The 18831-nt window shown below is 42.4% G+C and overlaps 1 protein-coding gene across 1 annotated transcript; it reads right to left on the bottom strand.

The window, feature by feature from the left end:
* Positions 1–382: 382 nt before the first annotated feature.
* On the bottom strand, positions 383–15443 carry ncs1b (neuronal calcium sensor 1b). Its single transcript, XM_071927812.2, has 10 exons — positions 15348–15443; positions 14452–14569; positions 13294–13436; positions 9834–9858; positions 6419–6557; positions 4010–4088; positions 3402–3490; positions 3237–3314; positions 2479–2586; positions 383–1990 (listed from the first exon to the last, which is right to left on the bottom strand). Exons 3-9 carry the CDS (start codon positions 13355–13357, stop codon positions 2488–2490), a joined length of 573 nt encoding a protein of 190 aa, XP_071783913.1. The 5' UTR covers positions 13358–13436; positions 14452–14569; positions 15348–15443; the 3' UTR covers positions 383–1990; positions 2479–2487.
* Positions 15444–18831: the final 3388 nt, after the last annotated feature.

Raw genomic sequence — 18831 nt, 5'->3', positions numbered from 1 at the left:
AGATCAAATATTAATGTTGTGAACCAAGGATCGGAGCACTGCATGATAATAGTAGCCAAAAGAAGGAATATGGTGCACACTCTTCAGTCTGGGCCCTCCTGACCTAATAGGTCTGGATATCACTTGCATCCATCCATGGTAAGAATGAAAAGTAATGCAGGGCTGTGCAGGCTAATGGCCTCAGTGAACTGACAAGAGCCAGCAGCTTCTATACCAAGCCACTGAGCTGCAGAAACATGGCCCATCTCATCCATGGCAAAATATCAACATTTCATACAGTTCATTGTTCATTATACAACCACACAGTGCAAGTTTACACCATAGACTGAGTTGGCATTTAAAGATTCTGTATTTTCAAAGAAACACGTACTAAAGCTCAACATTACATTGCTCATTATTAGTGCAGTACCTCAGTGCAATACTTGAGTGATAATGTATTCCAATTTCAATACAAAGCAATGGGTGTGAGGGCGGTCTTGGATTATTTTCTACTATTGTTTACTCTTTAACTTTGATTATCAGTAGGGCGGTTTATCATTTTACAGAGACATTTGAGCAAAAGTAATTCCACTTATGCATTAAACAAAACAGCCTGTTAAAATTATTCACAAACTGGTATATATATAAAAAAAATCAAACACAATATTTTCTATCCACTTCAAATACAAAGTAAAGACTAAGAATAATAGAAAAGTTAGCCACTTAAATGCATTTTATTCTGTGCTCTTATACTGTTAATCAACAGGTAAATGACATTTATCATTTAGTAAATTATCATTTGCATAAGGCAAAATCAGTGAAGCTGATTAAACATCTTGATGCTCAGACTGAAATGAGCATGGGTTGAGAAAAAAGGCGTCATCACATGCTCTGGCTTCTTTAAAACACCCAGGACAAATACAAAGTGGACAGTGGCAACCACACAGCTCGCAAAAGCTTTACAACCAGAATTGATGTCTGTTTGTGCCTCTCAATGACCAAGGCTTTGTGTGTACAGAGGGTGGGCTGCGATGCTCTCAAAAGAAATAATGAGCCTCAATTCAGATGTCAACTGCGAGGATTTGCTGTGTTGCTTGGTCATGTCATTCAGGATGTGGCTGTGCAACACTGCAGACACTAGACGCTGGTGCTGACCGGGAAGTGAAAACACAATAGGATGCAAACATAGTAAAAGAATCCATACAAAACTCTCACTCCTTCAACTTTCTTCTTCAAATAAAAAAAAAAGGTATTCTCAGGAAAAGGAAACCTCAGAATGTGAGAAAGAAAAAAAGCAATCCCTTACGACAATGCTGAAAAATACAGTGCAATACATTTGAACACCTTCGATTAAAAAATAAAACTTCAAACTTCATTCCATTTTTATGAAGAAATTCCCAGAAACGCAGCAAAGCAGAAAATAAAATATTACAATCATATTTACATTATACAATATACACTATACGGCTTTGTAACTTAAGTTAAGTGTTCACACTCTCAGCAAGTAACACGTTTTTCCAGATGCTCCCAGCTTTAGAGTCTCTCCAATTGATGAATCAGCGCAGCGCAGTTCTTCCGACCGGTTCACGTGCATCTCAAGGTTGATGTGAACAAGACGCACAACACCGTCTCTGAGGGAGTTCAGTTCCTTGGACCGTCCACGGTACATAACCACAACACCTTGCTTGCAGAAATGCTCTCACGCAGTCTACAACATTTAAGGGCGTACGCAGTGCCACATAGTTTTAGAAGCACGGATAAATGACTGAGGGTTTGCTGACATATTTTAAATGCTCCGTCACATCAAAGGATATAGATTTTCACAATCCTTAGTAGAAATGTAGATGTGCAGCTACTGACACAAATGCCGTACGGGCGTGCGACAAAAACTTCACGCAGTCCACCTCCAGGTGAGCAGTTTACGTGGGAGACCATGTGGCTTCCTCCCGTTACAGGTGTGATGGTGCTGGATTGGCTTATTATGCGTTGGAGGATGCCAAGTTGGATCCATCTGAGAAAATTGTAACAGTGATCACCATTGAATTGATTATGATGTGTGGTGTCAAGATACTTGTACATATTCATAGCATGCAAGTTACTCAGTAAACAGTGCTACAGCATGGTAAATGCATGTCCTCACAGGCTCACTTCACAGTTGACAACACGTTGAGCAGGATGTCAGCAACAATTGGCAGTGGCCAGTGCAATGCATTAGGCGGCGGGGGGAGAAGGCTGACTCGCTCTTCACTCAACACTGCAAGACTACTTGATTGCCAGCAATCAAGTAGGCCATTTGAATAATTCATAAGAACAAACTGGGAGCTGACAATGGCTTCTTCACTTTGTTTTCAGCCCACGGTCTGAATTTCCTTTCTTTTATACTTTCCTCAGACAAAATAACAATCACTCTGTTATCTCAGAGCGGAAGCACAGCTTGGAATTTAAAATAATCAAAGCGTAGAATTATGTAGCCATGTAGATCATTAATACCCCACTCACCTTGCATTCCTACACAAGTCCGTCATAGAGAGACAATGCCTGAACAATAGAGGGATCTGCCTTTGAACCCTCCTGAAACTCCTGCAGAGTCAGCTTGCCATCTGAATTCTGGAAGAAGAACAGAGGACACAATGAAACTGAAGCCCATGAAGTGATTGGGATGCTTTTACACCGCGCTACCAGCAGGGGGCAAAAGTGCTTCTCAAGTAAAATGATGTGTCACTCCTGTTCCACACTGTTGGACTGATCTGGTTCAATGCACTTGGATGGTAGCCCCTCTCTTCCGCCAATACAAATGACTGAGCACTGCTGTGTTGTACAGCTAGTCCAATGGGCTGATCTTGGCAGTAGTGGGCATGCAGCTGACAAACACGCCCAAGCAGGCTCCGTCTCATCTTTCACTGAAGCCGAGTAGATTCTGAGAGCGGGCATTAGCACTGAGCGCTGGTGGTGGAGGAGACTATCTATGATGTTTATAGACTGCAGGCAGTGTTAGTGACGCTGCGATGGCTATAGCTAACAGCTCTAAACTTAACAGCGTCTGCGTCAAAGCCCCAGGGGGGGGGCAACAAAGGCACATTCAGTCCTCTTCAATGGTAAACTAATAATCATTACTGCACTAGTATCACAGCATCATTCCAAGTTGAATGTTGCACTGTGGAAAGTAACATCAAGCAGTTCTGCAGCTACTGCATTAGTCAGCGTGTTTATTACTTCAGTCTTTTGTGTATTATTAGTTAGACAAGAAAAACACTAACCTTGTCCATCATTGCAAAAATACGGTCCACCCGCTTCTCTGGTGTGTTCTCTTCCTCTGGCAACTCCACCGTGTTCCCCTGAGATATAAAACCATTACAGTATACTGTATATAGTAGCGTTCCAATGATTCAGGTTTCAAATGTCGAATGTTTGGTATGACTTACCACCATCTGATATATGGCATCTACGATGTTCAACATCTCATCGCGAGTGATGTAGCCATCGTTATCAAGGTCATATAATTTAAACGCCCCTGTATGGAGAAAACCATTAAAAAATAGATGAGTTTTACCAGTTTACTGCAGCTCCAGTTTTCTGACCTCAGCATGGGGTCCTGTGAACCCAACATTTAAAACAGATGATTTATACTGATTACAAAGCACATAGACATGGTTTCATTTCTAAAAGCTACAAAAATCAAGCTACTCTTTAGAACTGGTCAATGACAGGCAGCATGGCAGCATGGCTCTCACAGTGGTTTCCCTGTTGCTCAAAAGCTGATGGTGGTAGTTTTTCCATTTTAAAATAACAATCAGGAATTGTTACAGACATTTCAGTTTGATCACAAGTTTTTTCTAGGGACCCAATTTTCAAATAAGGTCCTGACCCCAAGGCTGCAAAAGCCTGCTGTAGCTTGTCTAACAATCTTTTATTTGCTGTCCTCTAGGAGCCGCCAACCCTCTTTGTTATGCAATGCATAACAATCAACCCTAAATCCTGTCATTCAAGTGTCAGGACACACTTGGGGGAGGGGAGGGGGTCATCTACTCACATCTCAACTTCTCATCCAGAGTTCCCCGAGAGGTAACTGACAAGGCCTGGATGAACTCGGAGAACTCGATGCGCCCATCCTACAGCGTGGCAGACGGGGAAAGCGAGAGAGAAAGAGAAAGAGAGAGAGACAGAGACAGAATGGCCCAGAGACAAGATGAACATCTCACTTCACACTCGCTGTACTTTCATGAACTCCTTGCTGTATTCTGCTGAAAACGGGGCCAGATGTTTGCTCCAAGTCAGCTGCTATTTCTGCCCGGCACCTGGCTCTCTCCTGAGGCAGAAATATGTCACCTCTGGTCATTAGTAAGATGGATGCTACTGGCTCATAGTCTGAAAGTTATACTGCACAAATATACAGTACAACCACTGTATATTTGGGGCAAAGATGTTTCACCTTTTTCCAATGATTCCACATCATGAATGGACTTTGCAGATAACCCCGTCCGACAAGGTAAAAAATAATCTGTCCTGACACTTTTATTTCCTTTCAGCTTCTGTTAGAATGCCATGCACAGCATCTTACCACAGCAGCTCAAAATTTCCAATTACCCTCCCAAAATTGTGGCCTGCAGCGTTCTACTTGTGAGGCCTCGCTTTGTAGCAAATAGAAACGACTGCTAACACAGATAGTGGTCGAATACAAAATGAAAATACAAAATTAGCAGCACTTACGAACACCGCTAATTCAGACTCAACTCATCAAGTTATGAACTCCAACCTCAATCGGTTGTATGGGACCTACACAAATCAAACCATGACACTGCATAAAAAGAAATGCCATTCATATGATGAGTGAAAACAACAGCTTCTGGACAACAACAATGCATGTAAACTGACTCTGTGATAGTGCAGCCATCACCTATTGATTAATTTATATTGTCACCATATAGGCTTGACTTGCATCACACAGGCTTTTCCCTCATCCTACGACTATGACACCTGACCTGGAAGCACAATGCCAGAGTCAAGTCATGACTCTTCTCTCAGCAGGAACGCTTCATGGCCTCGGGGTCAGCTGACTTTATCTCTACCAGACATCTGACCAGACAGACATCAAACTGAGAAATTATCCTCATTACATAAGTCAAAAAAAAACTATTTATGATCAATGAGTTCTCTAACTATAGGGTGCCTAACACTAATGAAGGTCATAGATAAACATCAGACAGAGGGGTTGTCTGATCTCAAAGCCTCTTAACCAAAGTCAATAAACCACTGGGGTCTCATAGACCTACCAGGAGCTGTTCATCTACAGCTTATCCTCCAAAACAGAATTTGAATCATCCTGTACAATTTGCAATGGGGAGGGAATCTTCAGACAAATCTAGCTGTCAGAGTTAGGCCTAGTTAAGCTGTGCTTTATCATAATATCCTCAAATCCTGCTTGGAGGACGTGCCCACGTAACACAGACAGGGAAGAGTTTCATTCCCAGAACAAGATATGCAGCTTTTGAAAAACTTGGCACCTACTATTACAAATTGATTGCTGGCATAAAAGTGTGGCTTACTATTATGTGTTACTATTGAAGATATGAGTCATCTTCACATCTTTGCTTACAAAATATCCCTTTTTGAGGACAGAATCTGTGTTTTTGAAATACTGACTGACGATTTTCAGGCGGCAAAATGTTTCCAGAATGCGTATAAAAGTGTTTTGGAATGAAAGCCTTCAAATACTTGCAGAGCTATCATGTTGGTCAAAAATACAGAATACAGAATCTTGTTTATCCTAACTTCATACTTATGAAACAATCGGTCTTCTGAACAAACACAAGGAACAAAAATGCTGCAATATATTCTAATGTTTGATGCTTCCAATTAAAATAATTTAAACAGCAAATTAAGCTGCACAAAGCACTTCCAAATGTGTATGTATGTCCTGATTATATTTTGATTAAGCTTTGGTCTAGAATCTCAACACATTTTAGTGTCCAAAACACTTAATTTTTTCTTAACAGCCTTCACTCTCGAGGGGTTTTCGGATAAATAAGCTTCTGCTGTATGCTAACCTGACAGCATGCAATTCACACAAGCAACAAGTAAAAAGGGCTCAGAGTGTAGAGAATAATTAAAGCAGCACAATGAATAGGATTTCTATACTTGTTTTGAGCAACAATAGCATCATGTCGCCCTTTCATTCTGTGCAACCTCTGGCTGGCCAGACAGAAGGAGCTCTTGTTCTCGCGTGCTGGCTTGACCTCTGAATAAAGACCGTTAGATTAACTGTACCCTCAAGGCTTTACAGACACTGTTGCTTTTAACATATCTTCCCTTATCTAGCAGCCACCCCAGACAACGAGCCAATCTCAAAACCGTGTCTTTATCAACTGAAAGTAACAGAGGAATTTGAATACCTCGCTACCTTGTAAAAGAAAAGTGCAACATATAGAATTGGATTAACAACCTTATTTTCATCAAAGACGTTGAAGACAAAGGAGGCAAACTTGGTGGGATCTCCAAAAGGGAAGAACTGCTTGTATATCTTCTGGAAGCCCACAGCATCTAGCTGCCCACTTGGACAATCCTTAATGAAGCCTTTGTACCTGAGAAAAACAACACAGATTTAAAGGTTAGCAAATGTATCATTCACAATGTAAAGAGTACACAGAATCAACACTGGAGATCAGTTAATGATAAACGATTTGAGTCACTCCCTCGCTTGTACAGTAAGTATTACTGATTCAGTTTGAAAGAGCATGTTAGATGTTAGCAGCGCAGAGCTATTTGTCTCGTTAGCAGATAAGACGATTGCCCTAATCCAATAGCAGGCCCAGAGAGTGTTTAACTCTAATCAAATTACTCTCCAGCCCTCTTTTGATAATATGCATAGCTGATAGATAAGTCTGTGAGCTTCCTCTCGCCCCTGGAAATGACATATCTAGAGAGTGACTTAACATCTCAGTTAGCCTAAATATAGAAGCGTTTCATAACCAATTTGAAGCACAGTCACTCAAAGGTAGGCAGTCTCCTTGTATGTCTCAATAAAGAAACACAGCATTGGAGTCTGCTAACAAGACTGTAATGGGTCAGGGAGCAAGGAAGAGAGTGCTAGCCTGAACAAAAAGAAATGGTATATGACAAAAAGAAGAAGAAGAAGGAGATAGCCAGGGAAATAATAACAGCAAATGTGGTGTGGGTTCACATACGGGAGTATTGCTTGTTCGTCTGTGATTCAGACAAGGCTGTTCAAAATAAGGCTAGGCTGTAATTAAGGCCAGGGAGAGAGTATTCTGATGAAGAATGAAGCCCAGGACAGATCTCTTCCACTCTCACTTTGGCTCCTCACTCTTAAACCCTTTACTTTTAATCTGCCTCGCAGATAATGAAGCCAGCTCCATAGTCAAAGAAATGGAGAGAAGCTCTGAGGAGCAGCCGGGAAAAGTTCAGGGAGAAGAGAAAAGAACCATGTAATTCTCACATTTGCATTATCTGGAGATATGCAGGGAAATGAAAGCCTAGCTCGCTACAATGCAGAATTCTACCTAATTGGTATTCAAAGTGCAGAACACACAATGCTTATCATAATCCAAAGATGACCCATTTCACCTGAATTCTTGTTTTTTTAAAATTGCCCACTGTATGTGAATCATACCAGGCAACCAATGAATTGTTTACAGATGTAAACTATATATATACCTGGTATCCCACAATTTGTTTTGTTTTTGCAGCAAGCAGCCCTTACTGGTGACAGAATAGCAGCCATAGTGAATGGGAAATATATCATGAAATGGTAAAATCTCAACATCTGTGATTTACTTTATCTGCTAGCAAACTGTGATTATTTTGCCCCTGTTCAGTAGTTTGAGGTGGATGAAAAACATCCACTTTGGCATTTGATGTATCAAATGCTTGCATACATTCCCATCTCCCAAATATGAATCTCCCACATTAGCCAGTCCTGCTAGTCACATGAATTTGTTTAGGGCCTGTATTCAAACGCATCTGCTATTGTGACACTGTTTCACCCATCCTTGTTTTTGACCATAGCGATAGGTACTTGTAAGGATGACTAACACAACATTTAACATACTGCATGTGGAGTCACACATGCGGCAGGCACAGATTGCGGTGTACCCGTCTAAAAATGTTTGCTAAGTGTCAGCTAACTGTAGGCTTAATGTAACTACTTTGCCCACTGTACTCGCAGGGACACAGTACATGTCTCATTGTGCATCAGACTACGCTAGGGAGCCAGAATGAAGATAAAGTATTTATTACTGGCAATGGCTTCTACTACTTGGCATCTACCTTGGTGGTTGCTAAAGAGTTGTGCAGGATGTTTCTTTTGCTCCTGTCTAGTTGGCAGGAACATCACTGCGCTATGGCATTTTGTTATTGATTTCAGGTGAGCCTCTAGCATACTAATGATGTTCCCTTAGAAGAGAATTAGAATGGAGAACAAATTTAATGCACAACACAGGCATTTATCTAACCCTGCTAATTCTTCTGTGTCTGTGCCTGTGCTCTAATTACACGCCATCTGGCATTTCCCCTGGTAAAATTCCCTCTCATCCCTCACACTCAGCCGTGTTGATTGCTGCTGATCTTCAAGTGAGGACTCATGCAAACTTTCCTGTGAAAGACAGTGAGAGTGATGGTGAGCTGGCCGCACAGCCGGGGGGAGGGGGTGGGGGGGTATTCCGCCCCAGTACACTCAGGCAGCCCCAGAGACGGGCCAAGCTCAGAGGCTCTGGACCTGCCAATGCCCAGTGGTATCTAATGCTACTGCTGCTGCTGCTGCTGCTGCTTTGTGGCTGTGAATGCGTCCCGGCTCCTTCCCCCCGTAACCCTCCAACTGGGGGGCATGCGGCTAGCAGCTAGCTCACGAGGCACTGCTCTTTTCATGCATGCAGAATTGAAAGGCAAAACCAAAGCTGGAGAGCTGAAGTGTGAACATGGAAGAGTGAGCACTTTATTACAGCACTCCCTCCTCTGATATAGGCTATTCTTTGTTTTTCGTGTACAAAGAAACAATAGCCTAACAGCAGTATACAGTGAGCAAATAAGGACGGCTACGCTCAAGCATGAATCATCTCTATAATGAAGATGCATTGCCTCTCATCCATGTGCCGGTGGCTGACAAATTGTGCCTTCAGAAAAACATTCAGAAATGCATGCCTAAACAGTAATCAGTCTCACCGACAGCCCCTGTTCTGTGATTCGCCCTGAGCAGAGGTGTCTGTTACATTAATATGTTTAATCTTGAGATATGTAAGTACATGTTACAATAAGTACAGGTTCAGATCAGAGAAGGGATAGAGCTCTGCAAGACGATGCTGCTGTGGCTCACATAGATTAATGGTGTCAATAGGTATTTGACAGGTAGGATCACTAATCAACAACCTCATGGAGGCTCTGTCTGTCATCTTGTAGTCATTAAGAGCCTGAAAACAAAACAACCTTTTGCCCCCTCCATTTTTCTGTTATCAGAAATCCCTCTTGCAAATAGAGCAAAAAGGTTGTTGAGGAATGCATCATGGAAGTGTTTGCATCAGTGTTATCAGCCTTCAAAGTCACTCAGTCTGAGTATCATCAGGCTTCAAAGTCATGCTATTTTCAGAACTCATCTGTCTTCGGGGCAGTGTGAGGGAGAAGACTGCCGGCTTACAATAAACTATCAAACCAACTTTAAATACTCTATCCATGGATTTCTGAAATTGAATCATGGAAACAAATATCAAAGTGGGTTTGGCAAGTGGGTCAAGATAAGGCCCCTGCTTCTTGTGAGTTTTGCCAGTGAAGACACATAGCCGAAACTATGACTAGTCTCCCATCAGGAATGGAGAAATTCTCATGAAAAATTGATGCTCTCAACTTACCACTGCTGCACCTCTTTCTCTGTAACTGTAAGAGAAATAAAGAGTGACATTAGCTCAGAGGAAAAACTTTGGGTGGCCTAGAAAAAAAGCAGTTTGCTATTGTTAGATGCAATAGTAAGTGCCAAGTAGTAACATCGTTGATCATCTTGGCCTAATCCTTTCTTACACCTGTCCTCTAACTACACCCAAAATGAAAGAGCAGCAATATGCTATCAAAAGAAGATGCCCTTGTCTAGCTGACTTCTTTGACACTCTCAAAGAAGATGAGCAAATAGTTCATCCTAGCCAGTATAGTAGTGGACAGGTGGGGATAAACCACAGTGAACAATACAAACACAAGCAAGGTTGAAGGAATGAAGGTCAGCAATAGATTTAAGAAGGAGAACAGTTTAGGAAGCAGGATGTGTTATCATGCCCACACAAGCATTATTATCTGCCAGTATCTAATCAACCAATCCCTCATGGCTCCCCCTTGTCTCTTTACTCTCTCTCAAGTAACCAAAGCAATTTTCATCCTCTCAACCCCTGGGGTTGCTGTTGAAAACAAGGGCTGGAAATCAATGGCATTAGTTTAACCAGGTGGTCCTTCGAGAGAGACTTTCTGAATACATGCTGCTATAAGTCTGAGGATAGAGGCCTTCCATTACCACCTCTGTTGGGCCTGGGGCAACACAAGAGCCTTGTGTTGCCAAAATACAACAAACAGCAGGCTAATCTACGGTTTCTTCAATATTGTAATGTTTCACTGTGGAGCAGAGAGTTTCAGGGCTAGACTTTTACTCGCTACAAATTAATAAAGGACATTTTCTATGGGAAATTACCACTGAATCTAATACCCAGACACTGTAGCAGAGAGGGAAACACATTACACTGATCTCATTCAGCTGATCAAAAATACATTCACGAAAAGGGCTATAAAAGATACATCCTCAAGCCTTTGACCAAGTGACATAGTTTACACAATGCATTCCATAATGTGATTATTGCAGTGCTGGAGCAGAGTAATGCAGAGGCCATCAATAAGGCAGCCAGGTCAGGTAGTCTACGCCTGCATACATCTTGGTCTCAATTTGCTTTGCTCAGCGTTTCACCAAGAAACCCATCATGTGACCCATTCCTAGGCAATAAATGTCAAGGTCAATCTCACGACTGTCAGCCAAGCCAAGCTACCATTAAATTGGCCTCAAAAGTCAATGCAGCCAAAAATTGAGGCAATTTACCATGGCTACGATTAAATAAAAATTTATTACATAACTCGGTCAGAGGCAGTGGGCAGTAATGCAATCGGCCCATGCAGGAGAAAGCAGGGCACGCTCTGCCTGTTGGCCCTGCAGGGTCTGCAAGAATACATCCAGCTTGCACTCTGTCACTATGAGCCTCTTCCACCGCTCTGACAACTTACAAAATCATCATGCTAATACATAGGCCTAGCGTACATCCTGCGGTCATTTTGATAGGATTGTTGGTGTTTCCATGTGAGAGCAGTCATTTGGAAAACCATTTCTGCGTTGATTTAGCCTCTCTTTAAGCACAGGTAATATTCCAACCATTTTCCAACCCGTTTTCACTAAGAACAGGAAAACATTGGCTAGCCAGAGTCTTTGCTTAGCTTAGTTTTGCCTTTGGCTAAGTGTTTTAATGATTAATATACAAGGTAATAATGATTAGCTTACAGAGACGTTTCAGCACTTTCAAACCTACCACAAAATGAAGACAGGTATCTACAGATATTCTGTTGCACTGCCAACAGAGAAAGTAAAATGACATCTGAACTCACAGACAATGGTGAAATGAATAGCAAGCCTCACAGGCCTAATTGTTTTTAGCCTGGCCTTGTTGGTTGCCTGTCAACAGAGGGCATTATTTGCTAGGGAAAAAATTTACCCTACTTCTCTTACCACTAAAACAGCAAGACACACAGGCAGAGAGACATTTACTAAGTCCCCAATCTGTCAGGAGCCAAAAGAAAGCAGACACACCTCATAGGAGAGAGCAAGAGAAAGAGGCAGTAGGATGAAGGCAGAAATGATAAAGAGTCTCCGTCAAGCAGAAGCAGAACAAGGGAGAGTGATCATGCTGGGAGAGAAAGCTTGGTGCCCCTCTCAGCGATGCTAACCAGATAAGATCCTAATTATACTATTCCATTCTCTGCTCAAAGAGGGCAATTAGGGGATAAAGCGAGAGAGAGAGGGTGAAAGGGTAAGAGAGAAAGAAAGAGAGGGAGAGAGAGAAAGAGAGAGAGAGAGAGAGAGAGAGAGAGAGAGGGGGAGAGAGAGGGAGAGAGGGAGACTAAAGGACAGCAGCAAGCAGCCCAGCCCAGCACGAAGCCCAATCTTCCTCCACAGTAATTTCCTGCCACAACAGCCTTCCTTGGTTCTGCTATGGAGAGACCCACTACACAAATAACACTGTCATTAAGCAGCCATTGGCTGTCAACTCCCACCCACACCTGCACACTGTACTGTTCAAACAATAATATTGTGCTCCAAGAATAACACACAAATGATTAATAATTTATTGTTTTTTGAGCAGACATCGGCAATCTGTGATAATTATCAACGTGATATCTGCTCAAATGTTATGAAAACTGCGGGGGGAAAAGGCATTTCAGCTTTGAAGGAGATCGTCACTAATTTACTATTGGCAAGGTAAAAGGAGCCAATTCTTAACTCTGTCAATCTGCCATGTCCTGATAAATCAATAGGAACAATAGAGTCCATGTGCTTGAAATGTGGTGGATTAGAATCCAGCTTTTGACCTGGGTCATCCCCTCTTGATCCTATCTCTCCTGTCACTCTCCAGGCTATGTTATACAACAACATAGAAATTACAAATATCCCTATAGCATGAAGAGCACAGCATGAATTGATTTAGCCTCTCTTTATACATATATTTATATCTATCTATACTGTATCTATCTCTCTCTGTCCATAAGCTGCATATGAAAGTCAGATTGTGATGTCTAGCAAACCCCCAGCCTGATAGCGGACGCTAAGTCTTCAGCATCTCCATATTCATAAATCCCTTCACCGTGATTTAAAGATGCTGATTACAGCTTTTGCCAGACCTGAACCAATCACAATTTGTTACACAACATCGAAATATAATTTTAAATCAAAGGGGCAGCGTATTCCCAGCTGACATTTAGTTGGTAGCACTGTTCTGCAGATAATGAGACGCTGGCTTAGAATCTCAATACAATAGCAATAGCAGGCAAGGCTATTGACTGTACTGTCTGTATATAGCACTGTGGGCGAGAACATGTGGTTGGAAAAATGCAACACCAAAATACATGTTCTGCATTCACATCATACTCTCCACATAGTAATGACTTTTACCTGTGGCCAGAATGCTTCTCATATAGGCCAGCTGAAAAAAGTGAGCGGGCGCGTGATTTCCTTGATCTTATCTACAGACGAAACAGGATGAAGGCAAAAGGAAAAGAGCTGAAGGTACTCACAGTAGGTTTTCCTTGTCAACTCCTCCACCACCTCTGGCTTGAGCTTGCTGTTTGATTTACCCATGATCTGCACCTCTCCTCCGCACCTCCAACTCCACCTTGGCACGCAGCACCTGTTACTACCTCCTCTCCCGTCTGCTCCTCTGCCAAACACATACACAAACGTGGGCCAGTTTAGGCGCAATGACACCAGAGAAACACACTTTTTTTTTTTTTTTGCTTTGGGCAGTAAAAATGGAACTCCCGCTCAAGCTAAATCGGTCTAGCATTCAATGTAGTCCGCTCTGGATGTGGTCATGATCTGCACAGTCGTCGGCCTTGACACCCCCCACACAGCCAAGTCAAGCCCCAGGAGGCCCTGTGAAGAAGAGCCAGCAGGTCGTTGGAGTCTATAAGAGCGCCGAGTGCCTGTCTGTCTGCCTCGTTTTCTTCACACCAGTCCGTGGGCGAAGAGTGGCGTTGGGATGCGTTGCTACCTTTCGTCCTTGGAAACAAGAGTCACTCAGTGGCTGGGTTATGCTCGCTCACTCCCTCACAGTCATTCTCTGTTCTTTGCACTCCTCCTTTCTCTCCCTCCCAGCCCTCTTTTCCCACACCGCTATCTCTAGTGCTCTGGGTGACTTACTGTAGAAACGAATCCTCCCTCTTGACAGCTGAGATAAGGAGGTGTGTAAACTAAAATACAATGAACAGAGCTTGCCTTGGATGCACCCTTCTGCACTTTGCACTCACTCAAAACGTTAGCTCTAATCCCTGGAATTTATACAGACATAACAGTTTAGGGACCGCAAAAAGTAAAAAGGTTTGAGTAATAATTTATGGAAAGCAAAAAGAAACAGGTCTGCGCAGTTGTACAGTTCTAGATGCAAAAAGATCTGGTCTTGCTCTTAAAATAAGCATGTGAGCTGTCTACCGAGCTTATAGGCGGAGGGATTTAAAGAGTGACAGTTCTCTTTTCTCCTCCATTCTGACTCATAATTCTCCCTCCCTCCTGGCCCCACGGCAGCACAGTATGGTAGTTTCCTCCTCTCTGTCACAGCAGACAGGAGATGAGGGATAATGGAATTTCTTTGTGTCACCGGCCTGGCGTCGGCATGCCTTGATGTCTAACCACAGCAACTGTCTGAGCCACAGAATAGGAAACTATGTACTAGGCACCTTCACTCCAAACATCTGCTGCTTTCTCTGTCCAACGCTGTCCTTATTAGGCATGCCACGCCGGTAATCAGCATCTTGTGTTCGCTCGAGTCCTGGGGTCCCGGGTGTTACTCAGACACTATGAAAACAAGCAAACACACAGCAGTTACAAGGGTGGAACGGCACGGATGCCTTACTTATGCTTTTGTAGAAATGGGCTCTCACCTAGAGCCACACCAGCATGAGCGCCTGACTGGGAATATTCTCAAAAAAGACAAATGACCTTTTTGCTGTGTGCCCAAGTCCTGTAGCCAGTAGGCAAGGCAGAAAGTGGAGCACGAGGCGGGTTGGTACTGCCACAGCTGGGTAAGTGCAGAGGCTAGCTACCGCGGCTATTAAACTTAACAGCTCTAAGTCAACACAGTTTAAATGAGAAGCAAATTAACTCCATGTGTCTCATGAATTAAAGAAGCGCATTAATTCATCAGTGATTCCGTTCAGTCAACTGGAAACAGGTGGCCAACAAGAGCAGCACTGATATATTTATATATATTAAAAAAAACTACAAAAAAACACATAGACTCACAACATATGCATGACTGAATTATAACACAAGTGTAGTGCTTTGTTCCCGTGTACTCGTGTCTGGTGCAGGTGATTCGAGGGAGAAAGACATGCAGTCGCGGCAGCAGCAGGTGGGATGTTGCCTCGCAGTGCCATAGCAACACACAGTTTATGGCTACAGTACGTAGCAGCTACAGTACAGAGAAAGCTCGCTGGTCGTTGTAGCCGCGCAACGGTTTATAGACCCACGCCGTTCCGTATATGTGGACTAAACAAAGAAAACAAAAAAAATAAAAATACTCGTGGAAACTGGTAAACGCGGTTCGTGTCTGACGTTAACTTTACGTTTTTACCTTTGCTCTCAACGTGGAAAGTCCCCGTCCCGTGAGTCCCGCGGCAGATCGAACGTTGCCTTCCGCCGAGTTCCGGAGCGACTGGCTGGCTGCTGCCTGGATGGCCGTCCGTCCTGCTCTGATGCCGCCGTCAGGGAGTGACGTTGCTGGCCCCGACCAATTCAACTCGGTGCAGAAGAGACTGACGTCGCCTTACCAAAGGGCACGCGCTGAGCTTATCATGCTTTACCGACTTTTGCGCGTATCAGCAGGGATGTGGTGGAGGGTAAACCCACCTAAACTCAGTTGTTGACCCACCTTTTTTATTTGCGGGATTTAGTTTGTAACCACGTTTTTAGGCTGATATGCGATTTAAGAGTAGGTTAGACACATAGTAGTGTAAACACTGATGTGAGGTTGGGTAGGGTATTTCAAAAGGGGGGGGGGGACATAAATTAGTGTTGTTGTTTTAAAATACAATTGATTTTTTATTGTGTTGGTGGCTGTGCCGCCTAATGATGATCAACGACTGTAGGTCCCAGTATAGGCTACCCACTTCTTTACCACTGCATCACTAATGAAATAATATGCTCAGTTTGAGACCCATTGTTTTATAAATAAGCTATTAAACGGCAAAAGCAATTGCAGAACAGGGTTGGGTATTCATGGCCAAAACCATAACGATTCATACCTACAATATTCATATAGGGACTTGGTATGTCTGTGGTACTCAATAGTGATGTTACCCCATAGTACTTTATGTTTTCCATCTCCTTTGGTAGCCTATTACTACAAGGTTTTCTGTCTTATAATGTTAACCTATAGGCTAGTAGTTGCATGATAAATCCAATTAATTATATGATTACAATAGTATTGGCGAGGTCTCACGTAAGTCCCAAATATAGACTGTAGAAAAAAGGCAAGGTTCAATGGCATGCCAGGTCAACTGGAGCTACCAGGAAAATGCAAGTCAAGTCTATTGCTAATTAGCCCAAGCCATGATACGAATTGGGAAAGCATGCATGAGTAACGTGCAACAAAGAAACATTAAGAAAAAACATCTGCAGTATGCTATAGAGCAGGAAATGCTTCTATTCATGTTCCAAGTCTTCACATGTCAAACATCACAAGTCTATAGCCTATTACACAAGGGATGCAAGTCTAAGTCATGTTCCCAGTCTCATCACATTTGTGACTCATGCTTGGGACCACATTTTGCAATTAGAGCTTTTTTATGTGCATTGCTTATTAAAATTCTGGTCCCATCATGGAGTCAAATACAAGCCAGCAGGATGCCAGCAGATGTTATAGCAGTTATAGGATTTGTCCATTAACAACTACTACAGAATAAGCCTATAGCCCAGTAGTATCTCTCCGCCCATTCATGGGAGGGTGAAAAGTGGATGTTATGTGGCTGTCTGCCTTGGCCAGCTTAGTATTCACTGCCCTTCCCTGCAGTCCCTTATTGCAGTCAACTGCAGTTACAGCAGTCTCACAGGAATAGGACAAGCAAGACTGAGCATGGGAGAAAGAGGCCAAGGCAAAAATGGGGTAAATTAAAGGAAAATTCCTGATCTTTTTCCATGTGATAGGATTGAGAGCAGTCTTATACCCAGGTGAAACTGGAGTGAATAGCTTGGTTCTTTATGGGAACTGACTCACTAACATCAGCTAAATTTAGCCACTGCCATGGCTAAATGAATAGTCGTCAGAGATTATGATTATAGTGGAGGATAAATCCACCTAAACTCAGTTTACCCACTTTTTATTTAGCCCCCCAACTTTTTAGGCTGACATAAATCTTTATGCCGTAAATGTTATATATGTAATGTTATATACTAATGTAAGTTATAAGAGGATAGGGTCTTTTAAAGGGAAAATACATAAATTATTGTTGCTGTGAAAGTATAATTGATTTGTTATATTGGTGGTTGTTTGCCATATGATGATCATCTACCTGAGGTCATTGTTTACCAGGCTTTTTATTTACCACTATGGAAGTCATAGGGGAAAATGCACCATGCTTCTTGCTTTTTCAGGTAAGCCCTCTCTAATGTAGCACAGAACAGAATGAAACATGTCATGGCTGCCACAATAACTCCCATTGTTGTTTTGCTTGTTTCTTTGACTATTTATCAGGCCAAAGAACCACCTTGATAGCCTATTACTTGAAAAAAGTAGAATTATCATGACATACATAGATTGCAGAATACTAACAGACCCATTCTCTCTCTCTCTCTCTCTCTCTCTCTCTCTCTCTCTCTCTCTCTCTCTCTCTCTCTCTTCCTCTCCCCCCTCTCTCTGTCTGGCTCCTTTCTATCATACAAACACACATTACAAAAGCACCTGCAGATATTTGTCCATCTATCAGACAGCACGCAGCATCATTAAGTGCCTCTGTGTTGTGCTTGCACCACTATGATATGCTGAAACAGCTGGAGGACTACTGGAAGAAAACTACTGCCAGGAAAATCTGAATATCCTCTGCTATCACTGTGTTTTTAACACCCTGGGTATGGCATTACAGCCTGCAAAACAGCCGTCCCAGGGCTGACAATATACTGTCAACCCTGTATTTGTCTTAATTAGCACAGGGAGCACAAGGTAGTAAAATTTCCATCAACAGGAAGAAATATTGCACAGATTCTCTCGCCAGCTTGATTTTACAGATGTTTTTTTACGTTGCAACTTGAAGAGAGAGTGCCTCATACATAAACAAAGCCCATAACAATGGAGGGAAACATCCATATATTTGAAAATCAGATGTTATGAGGCTATTTGGTGACGATATTTTTATGTGTGGCTGTAACATTTGTTCAACATCTGATCAGTCACTATGGCAGTTTTATAAATAGTCAAGCGCGCAACTTTCAACAATAATGCAGCTTTAATGTGTCACACTTGAAAGGTGTGCCAGATTTGAACAATGCCCTTGGGTTGCAATAATTGAAAACTAATGAAATAAAAAATAGCAGGGTCAAGCCAAGGGATTCGATTATTTTGCTGCTTGTTACTCAACCTGTCACATCTCTCTGCCTTGTAGGCCGGATTTCAATGAAATGAACATCTTTATAGTGTCTTTTTAAGATCAATTTGCACACAGACAAATTGATGTTGTCCTGGCATTGATGCTTATTATCCATATAACTCACAAAAGTAAAGAGTTTAGGTGATAGTCTGTAAAGAGGTAACTGCGCATTTAGGGTTTCTGGAATCTTCCGTAACAGTGTGACAGATGGAGGGAGCAAAATAGGGGCAGTAGATGAACGAGAATCCTTTTATGTACAAGCCAGACCCACTCTACATGGATGTATCTCAAAATGAGAGACTGAGAGAATGGGCTCACAGCACAATGCCTCTTTAACCAAATGTCTATTCACAAGTCGCAGACCTTTTTGTAGGTTATTGAGTGCCAATATTATTCATAACTAAAAAGTGCAAGAAGCTCCATCAGAAGTTGCACTGATAGGTTAACGAAAAACCTGACACATCTCAGTCTGGTACG

Source organism: Centroberyx gerrardi, chromosome 8 (assembly GCF_048128805.1).
Source record: "Centroberyx gerrardi isolate f3 chromosome 8, fCenGer3.hap1.cur.20231027, whole genome shotgun sequence".
Lineage (NCBI taxonomy): Eukaryota > Metazoa > Chordata > Actinopteri > Beryciformes > Berycidae > Centroberyx > Centroberyx gerrardi.
This window is presented reverse-complemented; position numbering and strand designations above follow the sequence as displayed.

Coding starts and splice junctions, on each gene's coding strand:
- ncs1b (XM_071927812.2), bottom strand. CDS start 13,357: ATGGGTAAATCAAACAGCAAGCTCAAGCCAGAGGTGGTGGAGGAGTTG. Junction 9,859..13,293: donor GTTGACAAGGAAAACCTACT/GTGAGTACCTTC, acceptor TTTCTCTTACAG/TTACAGAGAAAGAGGTGCAG. Junction 3,315..3,401: donor ATGCCATATATCAGATGGTG/GTAAGTCATACC, acceptor TTTATATCTCAG/GGGAACACGGTGGAGTTGCC.